The 20,000-nt window shown below is 37.8% G+C and overlaps 2 protein-coding genes across 2 annotated transcripts in view; both read right to left on the reverse strand.

Annotated features, from left to right (window-relative positions):
* The window catches only part of LOC115225675 (trichohyalin), a 19,660-nt gene extending 5,196 nt beyond the window's left edge, over nt 1–14,464 (reverse strand). Inside the window, exons 1-7 of the mRNA XM_029796591.2 lie at nt 14,381–14,464; nt 9,685–10,029; nt 8,498–8,750; nt 5,754–5,882; nt 3,730–4,019; nt 1,841–2,206; nt 878–1,092 (exon numbers count right to left, since the gene is read on the reverse strand). Of these exons, the coding sequence (XP_029652451.1) occupies nt 878–1,092; nt 1,841–2,206; nt 3,730–4,019; nt 5,754–5,882; nt 8,498–8,750; nt 9,685–10,029; nt 14,381–14,464 (1,682 nt within the window). The remainder of the gene's footprint in view (nt 1–877; nt 1,093–1,840; nt 2,207–3,729; nt 4,020–5,753; nt 5,883–8,497; nt 8,751–9,684; nt 10,030–14,380) is intronic.
* Nucleotides 10,089–20,000, reverse strand: part of LOC115225676 (lateral signaling target protein 2 homolog) — a 34,585-nt gene continuing 24,673 nt past the window's right edge. Inside the window, exons 8-12 of the mRNA XM_036514519.1 lie at nt 16,411–16,780; nt 15,602–15,787; nt 14,381–14,511; nt 12,579–12,675; nt 10,089–10,467 (exon numbers count right to left, since the gene is read on the reverse strand). Of these exons, the coding sequence (XP_036370412.1) occupies nt 15,772–15,787; nt 16,411–16,780 (386 nt within the window). The 3' untranslated portion in view covers nt 10,089–10,467; nt 12,579–12,675; nt 14,381–14,511; nt 15,602–15,771. The remainder of the gene's footprint in view (nt 10,468–12,578; nt 12,676–14,380; nt 14,512–15,601; nt 15,788–16,410; nt 16,781–20,000) is intronic.

The following is a 20,000-nucleotide window of genomic DNA, read 5'->3' on the forward strand; positions in this document are numbered from 1 at the left end:
TTAAGAATAACGGAAGCTAAAAATACTTCAAGATCTCCGTCCTTACCTCGCTTCTTCCTCTTGTAATAAACGCTGGACAGACAGACAGAGATAGACAGACAGACAGACAGAGACAGACAGAGACAGACAGAGATAGACAGACAGAGATAGACAGACAGACAGACAGTGATAGACAGACAGAGACAGACAGGCAGACAGAGACAGACAGACAGTGATAGACAGACAGAGACAGACAGACAGACAGACAGACAGACAGAGACAGACAGACAGAGACAGACAGGCAGACAGAGACAGACAGACAGTGATAGACAGACAGAGACAGACAGACAGAGACAGACAGAGACAAACAGACAGACAGAGACAGACAGGCAGACAGAGACAGACAGACAGTGATAGACAGACAGAGACAGACAGACAGACAGAGACAGACAGACAGAGACAGACAGGCAGACAGAGACAGACAGACAGTGATAGACAGACAGAGACAGACAGACAGAGACAGACAGAGACAAACAGACAGACAGAGACAGACAGGCAGACAGAGACAGACAGACAGTGATAGACAGACAGAGACAGACAGACAGAGACAGACAGACAGAGACAGACAGACAGAGACAGAGACAGACAGAGACAGACAGAGACAGACAGAGATAGACAGACAGAGATAGACAGACAGAGACAGACAGACAGAGATAGACAGACAGAGACAGAGATAGACAGACAGACAGACAGAGACAGACAGACAGTGACAGACAGACAGACAGTGACAGACAGACAGACAGACAGAGATAGACAGACAGACAGAGACAGACAGACAGACAGACAGAGATATACAGACAGACAGAAGCTAAAAATACTTCAAGATGTCCGTCCTTACCTCGCTTCTTCCTCTTGTAATAAACGCTGGACTTCCATTTCTTGGTGAATCCTCTCCTGGCGTTCGGCCGCTTCCTTTTCGCGCCGAATTTGCTCTTCTCTTTCGCGACGTTTTTTTTCCACCATCTCCCGACGTTTCAGCGCTCGAGCCCTCCTTTCGGCGGCCCGGGCCTCTTTCAGGGAAATTGTATTCGGCGGAACCTTATCGTCGGTTGGCTGCGATCGGTTTAATTAAGAAGATAAGAGCGGTGGTTTGAGGAATTGAGGGAGAAAAAGATAAGGTAATTGTAAATTCGGCTACAGTTGTGTTTAAAATAGGAGGAGGAGGAAAAGAGAGGAGGGAAACGACGAGGAATAGAAGGAGAGAGAAGCAGAAATAAAAGGAGAGGAAGAGAGAAAAGGAACAAGATGGAAAAGGATAAAACGGTAAAAAGAGAAAGAAAAAAGTGAAGAATTCGGAGACAAGGAAGAGGAAGAGACGAGGCGGAATAGGAGAAAAGAAGAAGAAGAAGAAGAAGAAAGATAGGAGAAGAAAGATAGAAGAAGAAAAAGAAGAAGAAGAAGAAGAAAAAGAAGAAAGAGAGGAGGAGGAGGAGGCGGAGGAGGAGGAGAAGAAGAAGAAGAAGAAGAAGAAGAAGAAGAGAGGAGGAGGAGGAGGATAAAAAGATTCAGAGGATAAGAAGAAAAAGAAGACAGAGAGAGGGAGGGAGGAGGAGAAGGAGGAGGAGGAGGAGGAGAAGAAGAAGAAGAGAAGAAGAAGAGAAGAAGAAGAAGAAGAAGAAGAAGAAGAAGAAGAAGAAGAAATGAATCTGAAAATTAACTGAAAATTCCTTCGATCCACATAATTCTGTTCGATCAAATTTGAATTGAGTGTTAAACAACAGCAACAACAACATCAATAATACCATCAACAAAACCAATAACAGCAACAGCAATCATTGTAAAAAAAACATACAAATCTCACCTCTGTACAATCACGTGACATGTCGGCTGCAGCCATTTTCCCTGCTTGAGATGTCAAAATTCGTTTCAATTCGTTTTTTATCTGCACCTCGTCCTGAAGATCCAACGACGAAGATTTAGATTTTGAAGAAATTTCCACCGTCCCATTAACCTCTTGCTGTTGTTGCAGACACTGTTGGTGTTGGTGTTTGTGATGCTCTCCCTTTCCCCCTCTTCCATTTTCTCCTCCCTCTATTAATATGCCGTCGTCTGCCTTTCGATATCCGCCATCTTCTTCATCCGTATCGTATGTAGTTTCTTCACCTCCTTGTTTTCCTTCGTCGTATTCCATTGTTTGTTCTTTTGTGATGGAATCACAACACTCTCCCTGAAAATATTCAATGAAAATAGTTCGTCATTTTATGCGTATAAAAAAAATACAACAAAATACTTGCGCACAAGACGGCTGAGTATTTTTTCCTTCATACACACGCAAACATACATATATACATACACATACACGTGCATACAAAGTGCATACAAACATACAAAGCACATACACGTATATACATACGTACATGCGTACAAACATATATACAAACATGCGCACACGGGTTCAGTCCCACTGCGTGGCACCTTGGGCAAGTGTCTTCTGCTATATATATATATATATGTATGTATGTGTGTGTTTGTGTGTCTGTGTTTGTCCCCCTAGCATTGCTTGACAACCGATGCTGGTGTGTTTACGTCCCCGTCACTTAGCGGTTCGGCAAAAGAGACCGATAGAATAAGTACTGGGCTTACAAAGAATAAGTCCCGGGGTCGATTTACTCGACTAAAGGTGGTGCTCCAGCATGGCCGCAGTCAAATGACTGAAACAAGTAAAAGAGAAAAAGAGTATACGTACATACATACATATATATGCATACAAACATACAAACATACATACATACATGCATACATATACACTGAGTACATGCATACATATACTCTTTACTCTTTACTCTTTTACTTGTTTCAGTCATTTGACTGCGGCGTTGCTGGAGTACCGCCTTTAGTCGAGCAAATCAACCCCAAGACTTATTCTTTGTAAGCCTATATATATATATATGCATATTTGTGTGTTTGTGTGTGTGTGTTTGTCTCCCCATCATCGCTTGACAAGTGATGTCGGTGTGTTTATGTCCCCGTAACTTAGCGGCTCGGCAAAACACGCACGATAAAATAAGTACGAAGCATACAAAGAAAAAAGTCCACGAGTCGATTTCTTTCGACTAAAAGGCGATGCTCCAGCATGGCCGCAGTCAAAATGATTGAAACTAGTAAAAGAATAAAAGAACAAAACGACCGTGTTGTTGATGTTGAAATGGCAATGAAGGATCTTTGGATCTAGGTTAGAAACTGGCTCTTTGCCTATTGGCAAGAAATTTTTTCTGCTCTAGGCACAAGGGCCGAAATTTGGGTAGAGGGGGCCAGTCGATTAGATCGATTCCAGTACGCAACTGGTACTTAATTTATCGACCCCGAAAATTATATATATATATAAAATTAGAAAAAACCCACCTTTTATCAATTCAAAATGAACAATTAAATTACACCATCTAGAAAATTACATATATTTGATGGTGTAATTAATTGTTCATTTTGAATTGATAAAAGGTGGGTTTTTTTCTAATTTTATATATATATATATATATTATATTGTGTGAAATTTGATTTAGTATTTCTAAATTGAATTTTTTTCCTTGTAAATTTGAATTTTATTCCCTCAAATAATAATTATATATATATATATATATATTATATATATATATATGCACATGTGTACGTGTGTATGTGATGTGTGTATGTTTATTATACCTGCACAAACTGTTTACTAATTTGATAAAAAGAATAAACTATTCTACTTACCACTTCCTCGTTTTGCTTAAAATCAAGTTCCGTAGATCCAATTCCATCAACGTCAGATTCAATTAAGGTTTCAATTTCGTTATCTGAGATTCTGCTAAGCAAACTTTTTTCTTTTCCTACGTTTATTGACGATTGCAAATGACTTGTAACCATCTCCACCATGTTAACGCTGGATTCTCTACGTGATTCATCATGGCGACTGAATTGTGTTTCAGCAGACGATATATTTCTAATTCGCTTGTTCTTTGATTTCTTCTTCGATTTGTGGTGTTTCTTCGATTTTGCTTTGTCTGAAAATGGATGGGATTTTTTCGTAATTCTTCTGGCCGTCTGAATGCTTTCAAATTTTCTAAGCTGAAGTAGTCTTGTGAAGCTAATGAAGAAAATCGCATTCATTTTCTCTTGAAATTAATCATTCTTACTGACAAGCAATCAAGAGAGATTCACGAAACAGCTAAGACTCTACTCCCTGGAGAGAAGACGGGAGAGGTATGCAGTAATATACATCTGAAAGATCCTGGAAGGAATTATGCCAAATTTTGGCATTGAAAGCTACACCAATGCTAGCACGGGACGACACTGCATAGTGACAAAGATCCCAGCAATGCCATCACGCTTCAGGACTAGCTACTGCAACAGCCTGGGTTTCAGGGGCCCACAGCTTTTTAATATTCTCCCAAAGAGTCTGAGGAACTTGCACAAAGTAGATGTAGGGGTTTTAAAATCAAAACTGGGCCTCTTCCTATCGAGAGTCCCAGATGAACCTACCTCACGGCAAGAGGTGCAAATGAGAGTAGCTATATCAAACTCCATGCTTCACCAAGTGCCACATATTAGAGGAGGTTCATAGTAATAACAGTGTAGCAAAACGGCAGAGCCCCAGCATGGCCACAGCTCTGAGCTGAAACTAGAGAAAAAATAGGCGGACGCTCTAAAACTTTGGGATGAGGGGTAAGTCGATTACATTGACTCCAGTACTCAACTGGTACTTTATTTTATCGACTACGAAAGGATGAAAGTTAAAGCCGACTTCCTGCAGAATTCAGAGCGTAAAGAATCGCTGCTGCCAAATATTTTTCTGGCGTGCTAACGAGTCCGCCGGTTCGCAACCTTTCTAGAAATCTCTCTATATATAAAGCTGAAGTTGTCTGTGTATGGCAGGTTTGGTAGCCTTCAACTAACATGATCTCCTCAGAGACCCTGCGGCGCAAGTTGACCAAAATTGAGAGTATGATAGAAGAAGGCTTGCTCTTCATTCCGTAGAAGATAAAATTCAAATCGGACCATGTTAACACCGAGAATTATTTACATCAAAAATTTGCTTTTTTTCTATAAAAATCCCTATTTTTTAAGATTTTTTGACTGGTGTGTCGCCATTTTTCGGTGTATTTCAACCAGAAAAATGTTCGCTTAAAGAGAATAACAAGCTACATAATGCAAAATGTTTACTTTTCAAAAATTCCAATTCTAAAGAGTCGAAACAAACCCGAGCAACGCCGGGCGATACTGCTAGTCTATATATATAAAGCTGAAGTTGTTTGTGTGTGGCAGGTTTGGTAGCCTTCAACTAACACTATCTCCTCTGAAACCCTGTGGCGCAAGTTGACCAAATTTGAGAGTATGATAAAAGAAGGCTTGCTCTTCATTCCGTAGAAGAAAAAATTCAAATTTGACCATGTAACACCAAAAATTATTTACATAAAAAAGGTGCTTTTTTTCTAAGAAAATCCCTATTTTTTACGATTTTTTAACTGCTGTGTCGCCATTTTTCGGTGTATTTCAACCAGAAAAATGTTCACTTAAAGGGAATAACAAGCTACATAATGCAAAATTTTTACTTTTCAAAAATTCCAATTCTAAAGGGTCGAAAAGAAAACAAACCCGAGCAACTGCTAGTTAATAATAAAGTTACAAGCCTTTAAAGTTATAACATTTTAGACAATCCGAAACAACGTTAAGCTTCTCAACTCACAAGACGGGGCCCAATTTTATTAAGAGAAAAGCACTTGGGAAACCAAACTTACGTTTAGAACTAATTGATGGCTTTCTTCGTTTCTCTGTCTTTCTATTTGACCTTTTCTGGTTCTGGTTCTGGTTGATGTCGGTGTTGCTGTACAACTGCTTCAGCTCGCCAGAATAATCTACTCGACCTGCTGCAACGATGATGATGGCGATAATTGTTGGTGGTGGTTCGTATTGGTGGCACAAGAGAGAGAGAGAAACAGAGAAAGAGAGAAGTATAGCTGTTTTATGAAACAGTACTGGTTATGGATGATCTGTGGTGGTGGTCGTGGTAATGGGGAAGCGGTAGTCGTGGAGAAAATAGTACTGCTAGTTCTTAAAGATAGTCACCCTCAACCCGCTCTGCTACACACGAACACTCGTCACTCCAACATACTCCACCTGAACACTCAACACTGCAGCCCATATATATATATATATATATAAAATGAGATAGGGGTTGTAAATTCAACCCTCCATGGGGTAACATATATCCAATATACTGCTAGAGAAGTACCCGTATATGTATTTTTATATCTTGTTATATCTCATTATATTGATTGTAATTATTGTACTGTATTAATGTCTAATCTTAATGCTCTTGTGTAGTGTTTTAATAAAGTATATGATTCGGTATTATCTGATAGATATGAATGATTTAGATATATTTCTCCATTTTCTTATTTTGTATATTATATATATATATATCTATATATATATATATATATATATTATATATATATTTATATATATATATATATATATTTATATAATATACCCTACATACATACATCTATATACATACATATATATATACTTATATATATATATTAATATATATATATATATATATATAATATATATATATATATATATATAATAGCACAGGAGTGGCTGTGTGGTAAGTAGCTTGCTTACCAACCACATGTTTCCGGGTTCAGTCCCACTGCGTGGCACCTTGGGCAAGTGTCTTCTACTATAGCCTCGGGCCGACCAAAGCCTTGTGAGTGAATTCGGTAGACGGAAACTAAAAGAAGCCTGTCGTATATGTGTATATATATATATATATGTGTGTGTGTGTGTGTACCTATGTTTGTTCCCCACCGCCGCATGACAACCGGTGTTGGTGTGTTTACATCGCCGTGACTTATAGCATCGGCAAAGAGGCCGATAGAATAAGGACTGGGGTCAATTGGTTAGGCCAAAAATTCTTCAAGGCGGTGCCCCAGCATGGCCGCAGTATAATGACTGAAAAACGCAAAGGAAAAGGCTAAAAGGATACAACATGCAGAGATACGAGACCCCGAAGCTGGTATGCTTATGTTTATTGCAAAATTTTAGACAACCGGAAACCGCGTTGAGATTTTCACCTCACAGGATGGGGCCTGCTTCCACTGAGGGGAAAAGCCCTTGGGAACCCAAACATACTTACGTTTAGAACTGATTGAGGAGTGGCTGTGTGGTAAGTAGCTTGTTTACCAACCACACGGTTCCGGGTTCAGTCCCACTGGGTGGCAACTTGGGAAAGTGTCTTCTACTATAGCCTCGGCCCGACCAAAGCCTTGTGAGTGGTTTGGTAGACGGAAACTGAAAGAAGCCCGTCGTATACATGTATATATATATATAATATATATATTATATATATATATATATATATATAATTAAATGTCTTGCTTTGAAAAATTGCATTGGGTATGTTTAGTAAAATTTTTGGTAGAAATGACTGATGTCCCTCTTAGCGTGAGGCATGTATGTATAATAATGCCCTCTATATATAAATATATATATATATATATATATATATATCTATATATATATATATGTGTGTGTGTGTGTGTGTGTGTGTGTGTGTGTGTGTGTGTGTGTGTGTGTGTGTGTGTGTGTTGTGTGTATGGTGGTGTGTCTGTGTGTGTGTATGTGTGTGTATGGTTGTGTGTCTGTGTTTTTCCCCCTAGCATTGCTTGACAACCGATGCTGGTGTGTTTATGTCTCCATTACTTAGCGGTTCGGCAAACAGAGACCGATAGAATAAGTACTGGACTTACAAAAGAATAAGTCCCGGGGTCGAGTTGCTCGATTAAAGGTGGTGCTCCAGCATGGCCACAGTCAAATGACTGAAACAAGTAAAAGAGTAAAGAGAGTAAAGAGTATGACTTTTTTCGTTTCTCTGTCATTCTCTTTGGTCTTTTCCGGTTCCGGTTCTGGTTGGTGTTGTTGTTGTTGTTGTTGTAACGGATAACACGTGACAGACTTCAACATGGATGAAACATTTAAACTTAACCGTTCTAAACCCAGCCAAACAATTTCTTTTTCTTTTCTTTCTTTTTTTTACTCTTTTACTTGTTTCAGTCATTTGACTGCGGCCATGCCGGAGCACCGCCTTTTAGTCGAGCAAATCGACCCTAGGACTTATTCTTTGTAAGCCCAGTACTTATTCTATCAGTCTCTTTTGTCGAACCGCTAAGTAACGGTGACGTAAACATACCAGCATCGGTTGTCAAGCGATGGTGGTGGGACAAACACGCACACACACACACACACACACACACAATATATATATATATTTATATATATACATATATACGACGGGCTTCTTTCAGTTTCCGTCTACCAAATCCACTCACAAGGTTTTGGTCGGCCTGAGACTATAGTAGAAGACATTTTCCCAAGGTGCCACACAGTGGGACTGAACCCGGGACCGTGTGGTTGGTAATAAGGCTACTTACCACACAGCCGCTCCTGCGCCTATCAATAAATATTTACTTACCAATTTTAAATCCAGCTTTCTCTTCTGTCTTTGCTTTCTTATTTTTCCTTCCTGGCTTCGACACGACCTTGCGACGGGACATCTTCGAGGGTTTTCCATCGGTTCTTTTAACAAACGGAGATAACTTATTTTTTATGGGTTGTTGTGTCTGACGCATCTTGACAATGGACGCCCATCGTGTTTTGCGTTGGTTCTTTACCGTAGATTCTTGTATCGTAGAACCAGATTCCTCCGATATTGCCACTTCCGTAATCTGTGAGGTATATTACATTTTATATATATATATCATATCACTTAGATCATTAGCGCTTTCTCCCATTCTAGTGGGGGTTTCAAATCAAACTAAGTTCCTGTGTGAGGAATTTTGATCATTTTATAGAGTTTCGTAGTGGTGGGGAGGAATGTAAGACAGTACAAAAGGGTGATGGATGAGGAGAAAGTGAGAGAGAGAACATGTGTGTATGTGTGTGTGTGTGTGTGTGTGTTTGTATCTGGGATGAGTGCTAAAGAGAAAGAGGGGAAGGGAGAGGGAAGAAGAAGAAAATAATTTTTTGGGTCTGCCGGACAGAATATTGACTCCAAGGGGGTTCTAAGGCCTTAGGAAAAAAAAGAATTTCAGGATCCTACGTTGCAGAAATATCAATGGACAATGATTTCAGGGACACAGACAGGACCGCCCTACTACTCAGAACGTAACGGCAGACGAAATACCTATTTCTTTACTACCCACAAGGGGCTAAACACAGAGGGGACAAACAAGGACAGACAAACGGATTAAGTCGATTATATCGACCCCAGTGCGTAACTGATACTTATTTAATCGACCCTGAAAGGATGAAAGGCAAAGTCGACCTCGGCGGAATTTGAACTCAGAACGTAACGGCAGACGAAATACATATTTCTTTACTACCCACAAGGGGCTAAACACAGAGGGGACAAACAAGGACAGACAAACGGATTAAGTCGATTATATCGACTCCAGTGCGTAACTGGTACTTATTTAATCGACTCTGAAAGGATGAAAGGCAAAGTCGACCTGACCGGAATTTGAACTCAGAACGTAACGGCAAACGAAATACGGCTACGCATTTCGTCCGGCGTGCTAATGATTCTGCCACTGAGCCCACAGTCTCAGAACTTAAATCTGTCCAAAGAATTAAACACGAACCCAAATGACAACACCTTACCTGATTGGGATAGTCGCCAGTAGCAGTTTGAACCCCTATCGTCTCTGCTGCTCCCGTTGGCACTGGCTCAGTTTGAACTTGCGTCGGCTGGTCAGTGGTCTCACCAGGATCTTCTTGGACAGTGCCATTTATCGGGTTGAATACCAATGGAATATCTTTTGAAATTTCTCTGAGAAACGCAACGTTTTCCGAAACGTCTCTCTCTTCCTCTGCGCTAGCATCATCACCAACATCACCACCAGCAACATCATCACCACCATCACCATCACCATCATTATCAGCATCAGCATCATCAACAACATTAACAACAGTTGTAGCATCGTTACATATTTCTTTTTCTTTTTCCTTTTCTTCTTCCATTTCTTTTTCTTTTTCTTCTGCTCTATCTCCTCCACCTCCTCTCCTCCTCCTCCTCCCTCTGTTTCTTCCTTTCCTCTTTTTCCTTTCCTCTCACCTTCTTCCATCACCTCAACCTCCACCCCCACTTCTCCGTATCCATCTCCACTTGGATATTTCGTTCCTTCATCATTTATTTCCTTCTCATTGTCCACCTCCAGGCCGCCACCACCGCCACCCCACCGCCACCACCACCACCACCACCATCATCATAAACAGCAGCAGTGGCAGAAACGGCAGCGGTGGCATCGTCTTGGTGGAGATGCCCGTGCTGGTGTTGATGTTGTTGTTGCTGGTGTTGGAGGTGGTGGTGATGATGGTGTTCTTGTTTCTGGTGGTGTGTGGTGTCGGGTATTTCTTGGGAGGAACGAGTACAAGCAGGCATATCTGAAACAGACAGAGAGGTACTTATATATACTGAGGTACTTATATATACACACACACGTCAAATGTGTAAAAACTTACGATCGTTTCCTTCTCACAAGGGTACCAATCCAAGGTACTTTCCCTTTCACTACCCTCAATGAATGTGCACCCCCAGAGCTAATCTTGTCTCCACTAAATTCTTCGATCTTTCTTCCACTACAAAAATGTATTTTTCGCAATAATTTCTATATACGAGGGTGTGTGTATGTATATAAATATATAGATACAATTGCAGCGTGGTGGAAGGTGTTTATAAGCCATTAAAAAAACACACAAAAACCTTTAGATTCACTTCAACATTTAAATTTAATTTGTCAAAATATTTTCGTCTCTTTGAGACCGCGACGAAAATATTTTGACAAATTAAATTTAAATGTTGAAGTGAATCTAACGGTTTTTGTGTGTTTCTTAAATGGCTTATAAACCTTCCACGCTGCAATTGTTTTCGTTCGCAGCACACGATCTCCAAAATAAATATATATTATATATATATATAATATACATCTCCAATATTATATATATATAGATAATACAAAATGGGACAAGAACGCAAAGCATCCAAACAACTAGGTGATACAAAAAGGGACAACAAAACATCCAGATAGAAGATACAAAGAAAACAAGGACGGGTCATTCGAAGCCTTCTTATCCTCAGTCAAGAACCGGATCATCCTCGCAATTTCGGCTGATATATATACATATATATATATATATATATATGCTTATTTTCATCTCTCCGTGTTTATTTTCTCTTATTCCTTTCTGTTGAAGAGCGTAGGCTCGAAACGTGGAAGACTTTTTCATTTTCCCGAGCGTCAAAGCAAGACGCTTGTTGTTCATAAACCTGCCTTTTTCTATAAATTTCAACTATATATATATACTGGGGGGTGTTGAAAATTTCTTGGTTTTAAGAGTTTCGTGAAGGTCCTGGTTGGAGGTCCAAACTTATGAGTTCTTTTACAGGTCTTATAAAAACTGTAGGGCCGCTGCAATAAGTGTGTAAATCTGAAAGGGGAATATGTCGATAAAAATCATAATTAATTGATCCTCCTGTATTTTGTTTTACCCAAAGCCAGAAGCTTTTGAGCATCCCTTGTCCTCCACCACTGCTTAAAAACCGGTGTTGGTGTGTTTACGTGCCCGTGACATTAGCGGTTCGGCATAAGAGACCGGCAGGATAAGTACTAAGCTTAAAAATAAAAATAAACACTGGTTTCGATTCATTCAACTAAAAATTCGTCATGGTGATGCTCCAGCATGGCAAAAGTCAAATGACTGAAACAAGTAAAAGATAAAAAGAAAAATGATTAAAAAAAGAACTACGGAAAAGAAATGAGAAAAAACATAAAAAGCAATGAGGAGGGGGTATGACTAACAAGGTGATAAGAGTAGCCTCCCTTGGTGATATATCCTGTAACTATAGGTTGTCTCCCTTGAAAACGTCATTTTTTTTTTATATATCTATATATAAAGCTGAAGTTGTTTGAGTATGGCAGGTTTGGTAGCCTTCAACTAACACTATCTCCTCCGAGACCCTGTGGCGCAAGTTGACCAAAATTGAGAGTATGATAGAAGAAGGCTTGCTCTTCCTTCCGTAGAAGATAAAATTCAAATCGGACCATGTTAACGCCAAAAATTATTTACATCAAAAAGGTGCTTTTTTCTATGAAAATCTCTATTTTTTACGATTTTTTGACTGCTGTGTCGCCATGATATATATATATGCATGTTTATGCGTGTGTGTTGAGTGAGTATGTGTGTGTGTGTGTGTGTGTGTGTGTGTGTGTGTGTGTGTGTGTGTGTGCGTGTGTGTGTGTGCGTGCGATTGTGTGTATTTTTTTTACTTCGTCTCTCCATCATGACTTGACAATCGGCGTTGGTTTGTTAACGCCCTTGTAACTTAGCGGTTCGACAAAAGACACCCGATACGGTGAGTACCAGACTTATAAAAATATTTTGAAAAAAACAATTGGTGGTGCCGATTTATTCGTAGTGTTGCCCCAGCATGGCCGCAGTCCATTGACTGAAACAATTAAAAGATTTTAAAAGAGTGTAAATATAAGATATCTCACCATGACTGTCCTTGTTTTCTGTTTGGTTTTCTATATATTCGTCAGTCAGCCAATCACAATTCAGAGACAAGGCACGTGATACTTCTCGACTAACCACCTATTTAAAAACATCCGAAATTACACACAGATTTTATACATATTATATATATATATATATATATATATAATATATATATATATATATATATATATATCTCTATATATATATATATATATATATATATATATATATATTATATATATATATATATATATATATATATAATATATATATATATATATATATATATACTATTATGTATGTATGTATGTATATGTAATTATTTAAAAACTTGGTATACAACCAAGGAACTGCATTTCATTCCAAATGATTCCAAACCACGATAGCCCCAGCACGCAACCCCTATATGCAAATAACGAAATGTATAATAATCGACCCGAGCGAAACCGAGTTTGATTAGCGAGGTGCCATTTGAAAAGTCACTTGATTAGACACATCTATACCGAAAGATGTGCCACAATGGGTTGTTCAGCATCTTACCTGCGAGTAAATATGGTGTTGAAAAACTCTAGGCCTGACAGGAATTCTACTATTGGACTAAAGCAGGGTTCGGCGAACCGGTGTAAGTTACCCTAACTGAGGTAAAAATGAAATCCTTAGGGGTAATGAGGACTCACTCGACAAAAGTATAATTATATTTAAAAAAAAAAAAAACGTGTTCTTTGTTACGACAGAAATTTTTCTGCTGGTATGAGGGGGCAGTCAAAAAGTTGCCTTTTGCAACCATCTGCCGTTGCAAACAAGGGTTTTCCACGCTAGTGAACATAACACCAAAGCAGAGTAATCGATTGGAACCCGAAGACTGTATCCAAATGGCTCTGGCATCAAAATGCCCCAATTTTGAAGTAATTGTTACCAAAAATGAAACATCATTTCTCCTAAACCTGAAGTGAAAAAGTTCTAGAAAAATCCTTTTGTTTCATAATGAGGATATTAATTTATTTTATCGCATTTGTTTTATATTTTTTATATTTATAATTGTATTCTCCATATAAATAGATTCAATGAACCTTCAAAGAATTTGTGATTTTCTTCCTTTCAAATCAAGGGGTAACGTCGGCGTAAATATATATATTTTGAAAGGCGGCGAGCTGGCAGAAACGTTAGCACCCCGGGCGAAATGCGTAGCCGTATTTCGTCTGCCGTTACGTTCTGAGTTCAAATTCCGCCGAGGTCGACTTTGCCTTTCATCCTTTCGGGATCGATAAATTAAGTATCAGTTACGCACTGGGATCGATGTAATCGACTTAATCCGTTTGTCTGTCCTTGTTTGTCCCCTCTGTGTTTAGCCCCTTGTGGGTAGTAAAGAAATATATATATTTTGGGAGTAATTGGTTAGAAAAGTCCTCCAAACCCTGGATTAAAGCAATCCTTCGGATACTCTACTCTTTTACTTGTTTCAGTCATATACATATATACGACGGGCTTCTTTCAGTTTTCACTCACAAGGCTTTGGTCGGCCCGAGGCTATAGTACAAGATACTTGCCCAAGATGCCGCGCAGTGGGACTGAACCCGGAACCATATGGTTCGTAAGCAAGCTATTTACCACACAGCCACTCCTGCGCCTAAATCTATTTTAGAAACTTCTTTCTTACTACAAGGAGAGCCTTCAACTTTTTCTGTCCCAAAGGGCTTTTCAGTGCTTGTGCCCCGAAAACTGAGAGTTGAGCGAATACTGGCGGACTGAGAGGTTGGTCAAATGAGAGATTGATAAACTGGATGAAATTAAATTGACTCACCCTGATGTCAGAATCCAAATCCAAACCGGAACCTTCCTGCTCTAGAACAAAACTGGCCATCTTTTGAGCATTTGTGGCCAACATTTCGATCACTTCTGATGCTGTCGGTTCCGAAGTCGAACTTCTTTTCTCTGTAATAATAATAATAATAATAATAATAATAATAATAATAATAATAATAATAATAATAAATGTCCTGATGCAGTACCAGGCATTGGCTCTCGTGGCTTCTGATCTTAACTGATTGGAAGTGTTATCATGTACATTGTTTTGTCTTGGTATAAAAGATGGGCTACAGCAAATATTCTGCTCAAACCACGGATTTGCTTGTCAGTTGTTTGACCTTAACCAGTTGAGCATGTCCCTTAGTGGCTGATGATATGTGCATCTCTGACCACTAGCAGAAGTAGTGGGGGAGCATCATAGCCGTGTGTTGAAAGGAATTCTTGGAGGTTTGGATAATTCACCTTTGGAAACATGGGGGTTTTGTTCAACATCCTTAAACAACCCTTATTCAGAAACCTTTTGAGAGGGATGGGTTACTCGACCAGTAGAAAATTCTAACTGGGCCTCACCTGCAAGGTCATGCGCTATTTATCTTGATACGAGATCATCATGTCGCACACATATGGTTGTGATGCATGTGCCTGGTGTACCCTTATCAGACGGGTAGTCATGAAGGGTATACTGGGCTTCGAATATTTTACCCCAGTGTCACTTTGATGGCATGTGCTGCTCTCGCATTCAATAATAATAATAATAATAATAATAATAATAATAATAATAATAATAATGAGAATGATCCCTGGCTTACCATCCCTGCAAGAAGTGCAAAAGAATGTCTTAACTGGTACATCACATGTATTGAGAAGAGCATTGTCGATGTGAGAACTATTACTACCAATGTATTTTAATTTAACTTTATTTCTATAAAAAAAAAAAAATTAACGAACTAGTGAGTTTAGTTTAAAGGCCTACAAATGTATACTATGAGTTTCTTTGCCCTAGGAGTCGGGAAGACACTTGGCAAGAAATAGAAGCAAATTTGAAAGAAGAAGAAAAACCCATAAATAATAATAATAATAATAATAATAATAATAATAATAATAATAATAATAATAATAATAATAATAATAATAATAATATATGTAAATACAAAATTGTGTGTGTGTGTGTGTGTGTATGTGTGTGTGCACGTATTTATACAGTGATGTCACTTACCTGCCTCAGCAGCGCGTTGTCCTTCACTATAGATTCCGTGGTGACCATTTGGCTGCGCCGTCCTTGCATCTGTATAGATGTCCGGTAAATATAGTTCACCCCTGTGCTGCACTGCACCACCAACGTGCACTATCTCTCCTCCCGGTGCATACACGATACTTCCTTTGATATCAGGTGCGTCTTCGACTGGAAATTAAGAATTGGTTTCAAATTTTGGCCAGTAATTTTGGTGGGTGGGGGGTAAGTAAATTGATTGCATCAACCCCAGTACTCAACTGGTACTTGTTTTACTGTGAGCTGGCAGAAACGTTAGCATGCTGGGCGAAATGCTTAGCGGTATTTCGTCTGCCGTTACGTTCTGAGTTCAAATTCCGCCGAGGTCGACTTTGCTTTTTATCCTTTCGGGGTCGATAAATTAAGTACCAGTTACGCACTGGGGTCGATATAATCGACTTAATCCGTTTGTCTGTCCTTGTTTGTCCCCTCTGTGTTTAGCCCCTTGTGGGTAGTAAAGAAATAGGCATATCGTCTGCCGCTACGTTCTGAGTTCAAATTCCGCCGAGGCCGTCTTTGCCTTTCATCCTCTCGGGGTCAATTAAATAAGTACCAGTTACGCACTGGAGTCGATATAATCGAATTAATCCGTTTGCCTGTCCTTGTTTGTCCTCTTTGTGTTTAGCCCCTAGTGGGTAGTAAAGAAATAGATATTTGTTTTACTGACCCCGAAAGGATAAAAGGCAAAGGTGCCTTCGGCGGAATTTGAACTCAGAACATAAAGACAAACAAAAAAAAAACGTAATAGTACTTACATTTTCTCCTGTGCTGCTGACGATGACAAAGGAGGCGATGACGACTTTGGTGATGTAGAGTGGGAGGCGGAAGATGAGCATGAGTAGGGGAGTGGAGAATGAAGGGGTGGAAGAAAGTATGGTTGCTGTCGTTGGTGATGCTGCGGAGGCGGCGGATGCTGAAGGTGAGCGGATGGAGGAGGAGGACGACGAGGAGAAGAAGGAGGAGATGGAGCAGGAGTTGGAGGGTGAATGGGAGGGAAAAGACGGTGAGGGACATGAGGGAGATTGGTGCAAGGTTGAGTGATGCTGCTACGGGCCGGCTGTTTCGCCGTTCTGGAACTTTCGCTGATCAACGGTAGCAGAGATGATGTTTGGTCATAAGAATTAACTGGAAAGGGGGAAAAAGAAATTAATATAGTAATAATAATAATAATAATAACAACAACAACAACAACAACAAAACAACACAACAATAATAATAATAGTATAGTAATAGTAATAATAAACATAACAACCAACACACAACAACATAATGATAATAATAATAATAATAATAATAATAATAATATAATAATAATAATAATAATAATAATATGAGGGAATACTATTCCAAACTTACATGTAAAAAATTCAATTTAGAAATACTAAATCAAATTTCAAAAAAAATATGATATATATATATAGATATATATTACATACGGATAGTACATACGGATATTTTATCCTTAAGTTGTTATTATAACCGCTAACTCTGCTTACCTTTTTATATATATATATATATTATATATATATATAAATTAGGAAAAAAACACCTTTAATCAATTCAATAATGAAAAATTAATTATACCATTGAGAAAATTACATATTATAGAAAGATTAGATATAAGATAAAACATATAACAACGATTTAATTATGTGTAAAATAGTAAATAAATACGTATATATTTGGTAGAAATATTTAATCTTTCTATAAAAGAGGTAATTTTTTCTAATGGTATAATTTAATTGTTTCTTATTGAATTACGAGACTATGGTATATATTTTCTATATTATATATAATATATATATATATATATATATATATATATATATATATAATATATATTATATATATATATATATAGTATATATATATATATATATATATATATATATATATATATAGGGAGAGTTTACACGTTCAGGAATAGAAAAAGTCTTTTACGTTTCGAGCCTACGCTCTTCTACAGAAAGGTTCACAGAAAAAACAAGGAGAGAAAAAAAATGTGTAGTGGCTAGCGATCTATATATATATAAAAGTTAAGCAAAGTTAAGGGTTATAATAACCAACTTAGGGATAAAATATCCGTATATACTATCGGTATCTGTTATCCGTGTTATCTCTGGGTGTGGATATGCAGGCACACTATGCTCATAGAGTAGAGGTAACAACAGAATAAACAAAAGTTTATCAAGAATCAAATATAAATAATCAGATAATGGAGAAAACTTCAGATCAACATTCAAATCAATTGATCCACATTTTTAGCGTATTATTTAATACAACGCATGGCATAACATTTATATGACATAAACGTCACATAAATGTTATGCCATACGTTGTATTAAATAATACGCTATAGATGTGGTCTTAAGTGCTGAGGTTGATTTACTCGACTGCAGGAAGTTCACCCCTAAGTGAAAATATTCTAGTTCTGTACTTTAGGATATGTAATAAGTTGTCTTATACTTTTCCAGAGTTATAATCTTAAGAATATTATTTCGCTTTTTTCTATGTAATGTGTGTATGTATGTATTATGTATGTATGTATGTATGTATGTATGTATGTATGTATGTATGTGAGTATGTATGTATGTGAGTATGTATGTATGTGTGTATGTATGCATGTATGTATGTGTGTGTGTATGTATGTATGTATGTGTGTGTGATGTATGTGTGTGTGTATGTATGTATGTATGTATGTATATATGTGTGTGTGTGTGTGTGTATGTATATAAAATACAAAATGGGACAAGAACGCAAAACATCCGGACAACAAGGTGATACAAAAAGGGACAACAAAACATCCAGATAGACGATACAAAAAACAAGGACGGGTCATTCGAAGCTTTCTATTCTCAGTCAAGAACCAGATTATCCTAGCAATTTCGGCTGATTATTCTTGAGATTGCTCCAATCTGGCCAGCCCCAAGGAAAAAACTAAGCTAAGAGCATTAGATTCCTTGGAAGAAAGCAGCGAATGTGTACGAAAACAAGGACGGAAAAAAACAGTGAAATGTTACACAAATATAAATACAATAAAAAAAAATACAGTAAAAATAATAACGTATGTATTTATGTATGTATGTGTATACACACATACATACGCACTTTGCAAAAATACGTGACGAAACAGCTCATGTTTATACTGAAATTTTCACAATCATTCACTCTATTGCAGTATATAATAAAGAGGCTAATGTATATATTAAAAAGACGATAAAAAAACACATTAGATTTAATGAAACGAAACAAAATACTTGTCTAAGTTTTTGTTTGTAAAGAACGGTTACATAAATCACTTGAAACTAAAACAATGTGTGGAATATTCAATACTGTCCATGGAGCAAATATTTTAATTATAAAACGGATATCAGATTTTGTACAACTGTAACACGAAGACTCTTAGCTGAATGCTACCGCATTGTAGGTCTGCGTATATGTCTGTGTATACATATATACACATCTATACATATGTATATATATATACTATATAATATTATATATATATTATATATAATATATATAGAATTCGGGGTGAGTACTGCTGATAATTATAAGCACTGTGTGTATACCGTTTGGTGGTGTAGGTGGTGGAGTAAATTGATCAAAAATAAAATAAAAACATGATGCGAAGGATTCAGCGGTACATATGTTTCGGTGCCTTTATTAGACAGATTATAACAATGCATAATGTATGTCTGTGGCCTTCTTCATTCCGCGCACAAAAGCAGCTCTCCACAAGGACATGTGTTCACATCAAAAATTCTTGGTTGGGATGCAAATCCTCTCATTCACGTTACGACATAATGCGGCAGCAGCATAGAGTTGAAGCGTCCATCTCTTTCTTCTCTCAATCTAGATTGAGAGAAGAAAGAGATGGACGCTTCAACTCTATGCTGCTGCCGCATTATGGTCGTACGTGAATGAGAGGATTTGCATCCCCAACCAAGAATTTTTGATGTAACACATGTCCTTGTGGAAGCTGTTGTGCGCGGCTGAAGAAGGCCACAGACATACATTATGCATTGTTATAAATCTTCTAATAAGGCCCGAAATATGTACCGCTGAATCCTTCGCATCATGTTTTTTATCTTATTTTGATCATATATATATATTAATATAATAGATATATATATATAATATATATCTATATATATATATAGTACTATAGATGTATATATTATATATATATATATACTATATATATACTATATATATATATATATATCTGTAAATGTAATATGTGACAATCTGTTCGGCAGCCATTATGAAACTCCGAGTTGCGGATAAATTCCTATTAACATAATATAAATGTAAATTCCTCTATTTACATAATATCCAGGTC

Source organism: Octopus sinensis, linkage group LG28 (genome assembly GCF_006345805.1).
Source record: "Octopus sinensis linkage group LG28, ASM634580v1, whole genome shotgun sequence".
Lineage (NCBI taxonomy): Eukaryota > Metazoa > Mollusca > Cephalopoda > Octopoda > Octopodidae > Octopus > Octopus sinensis.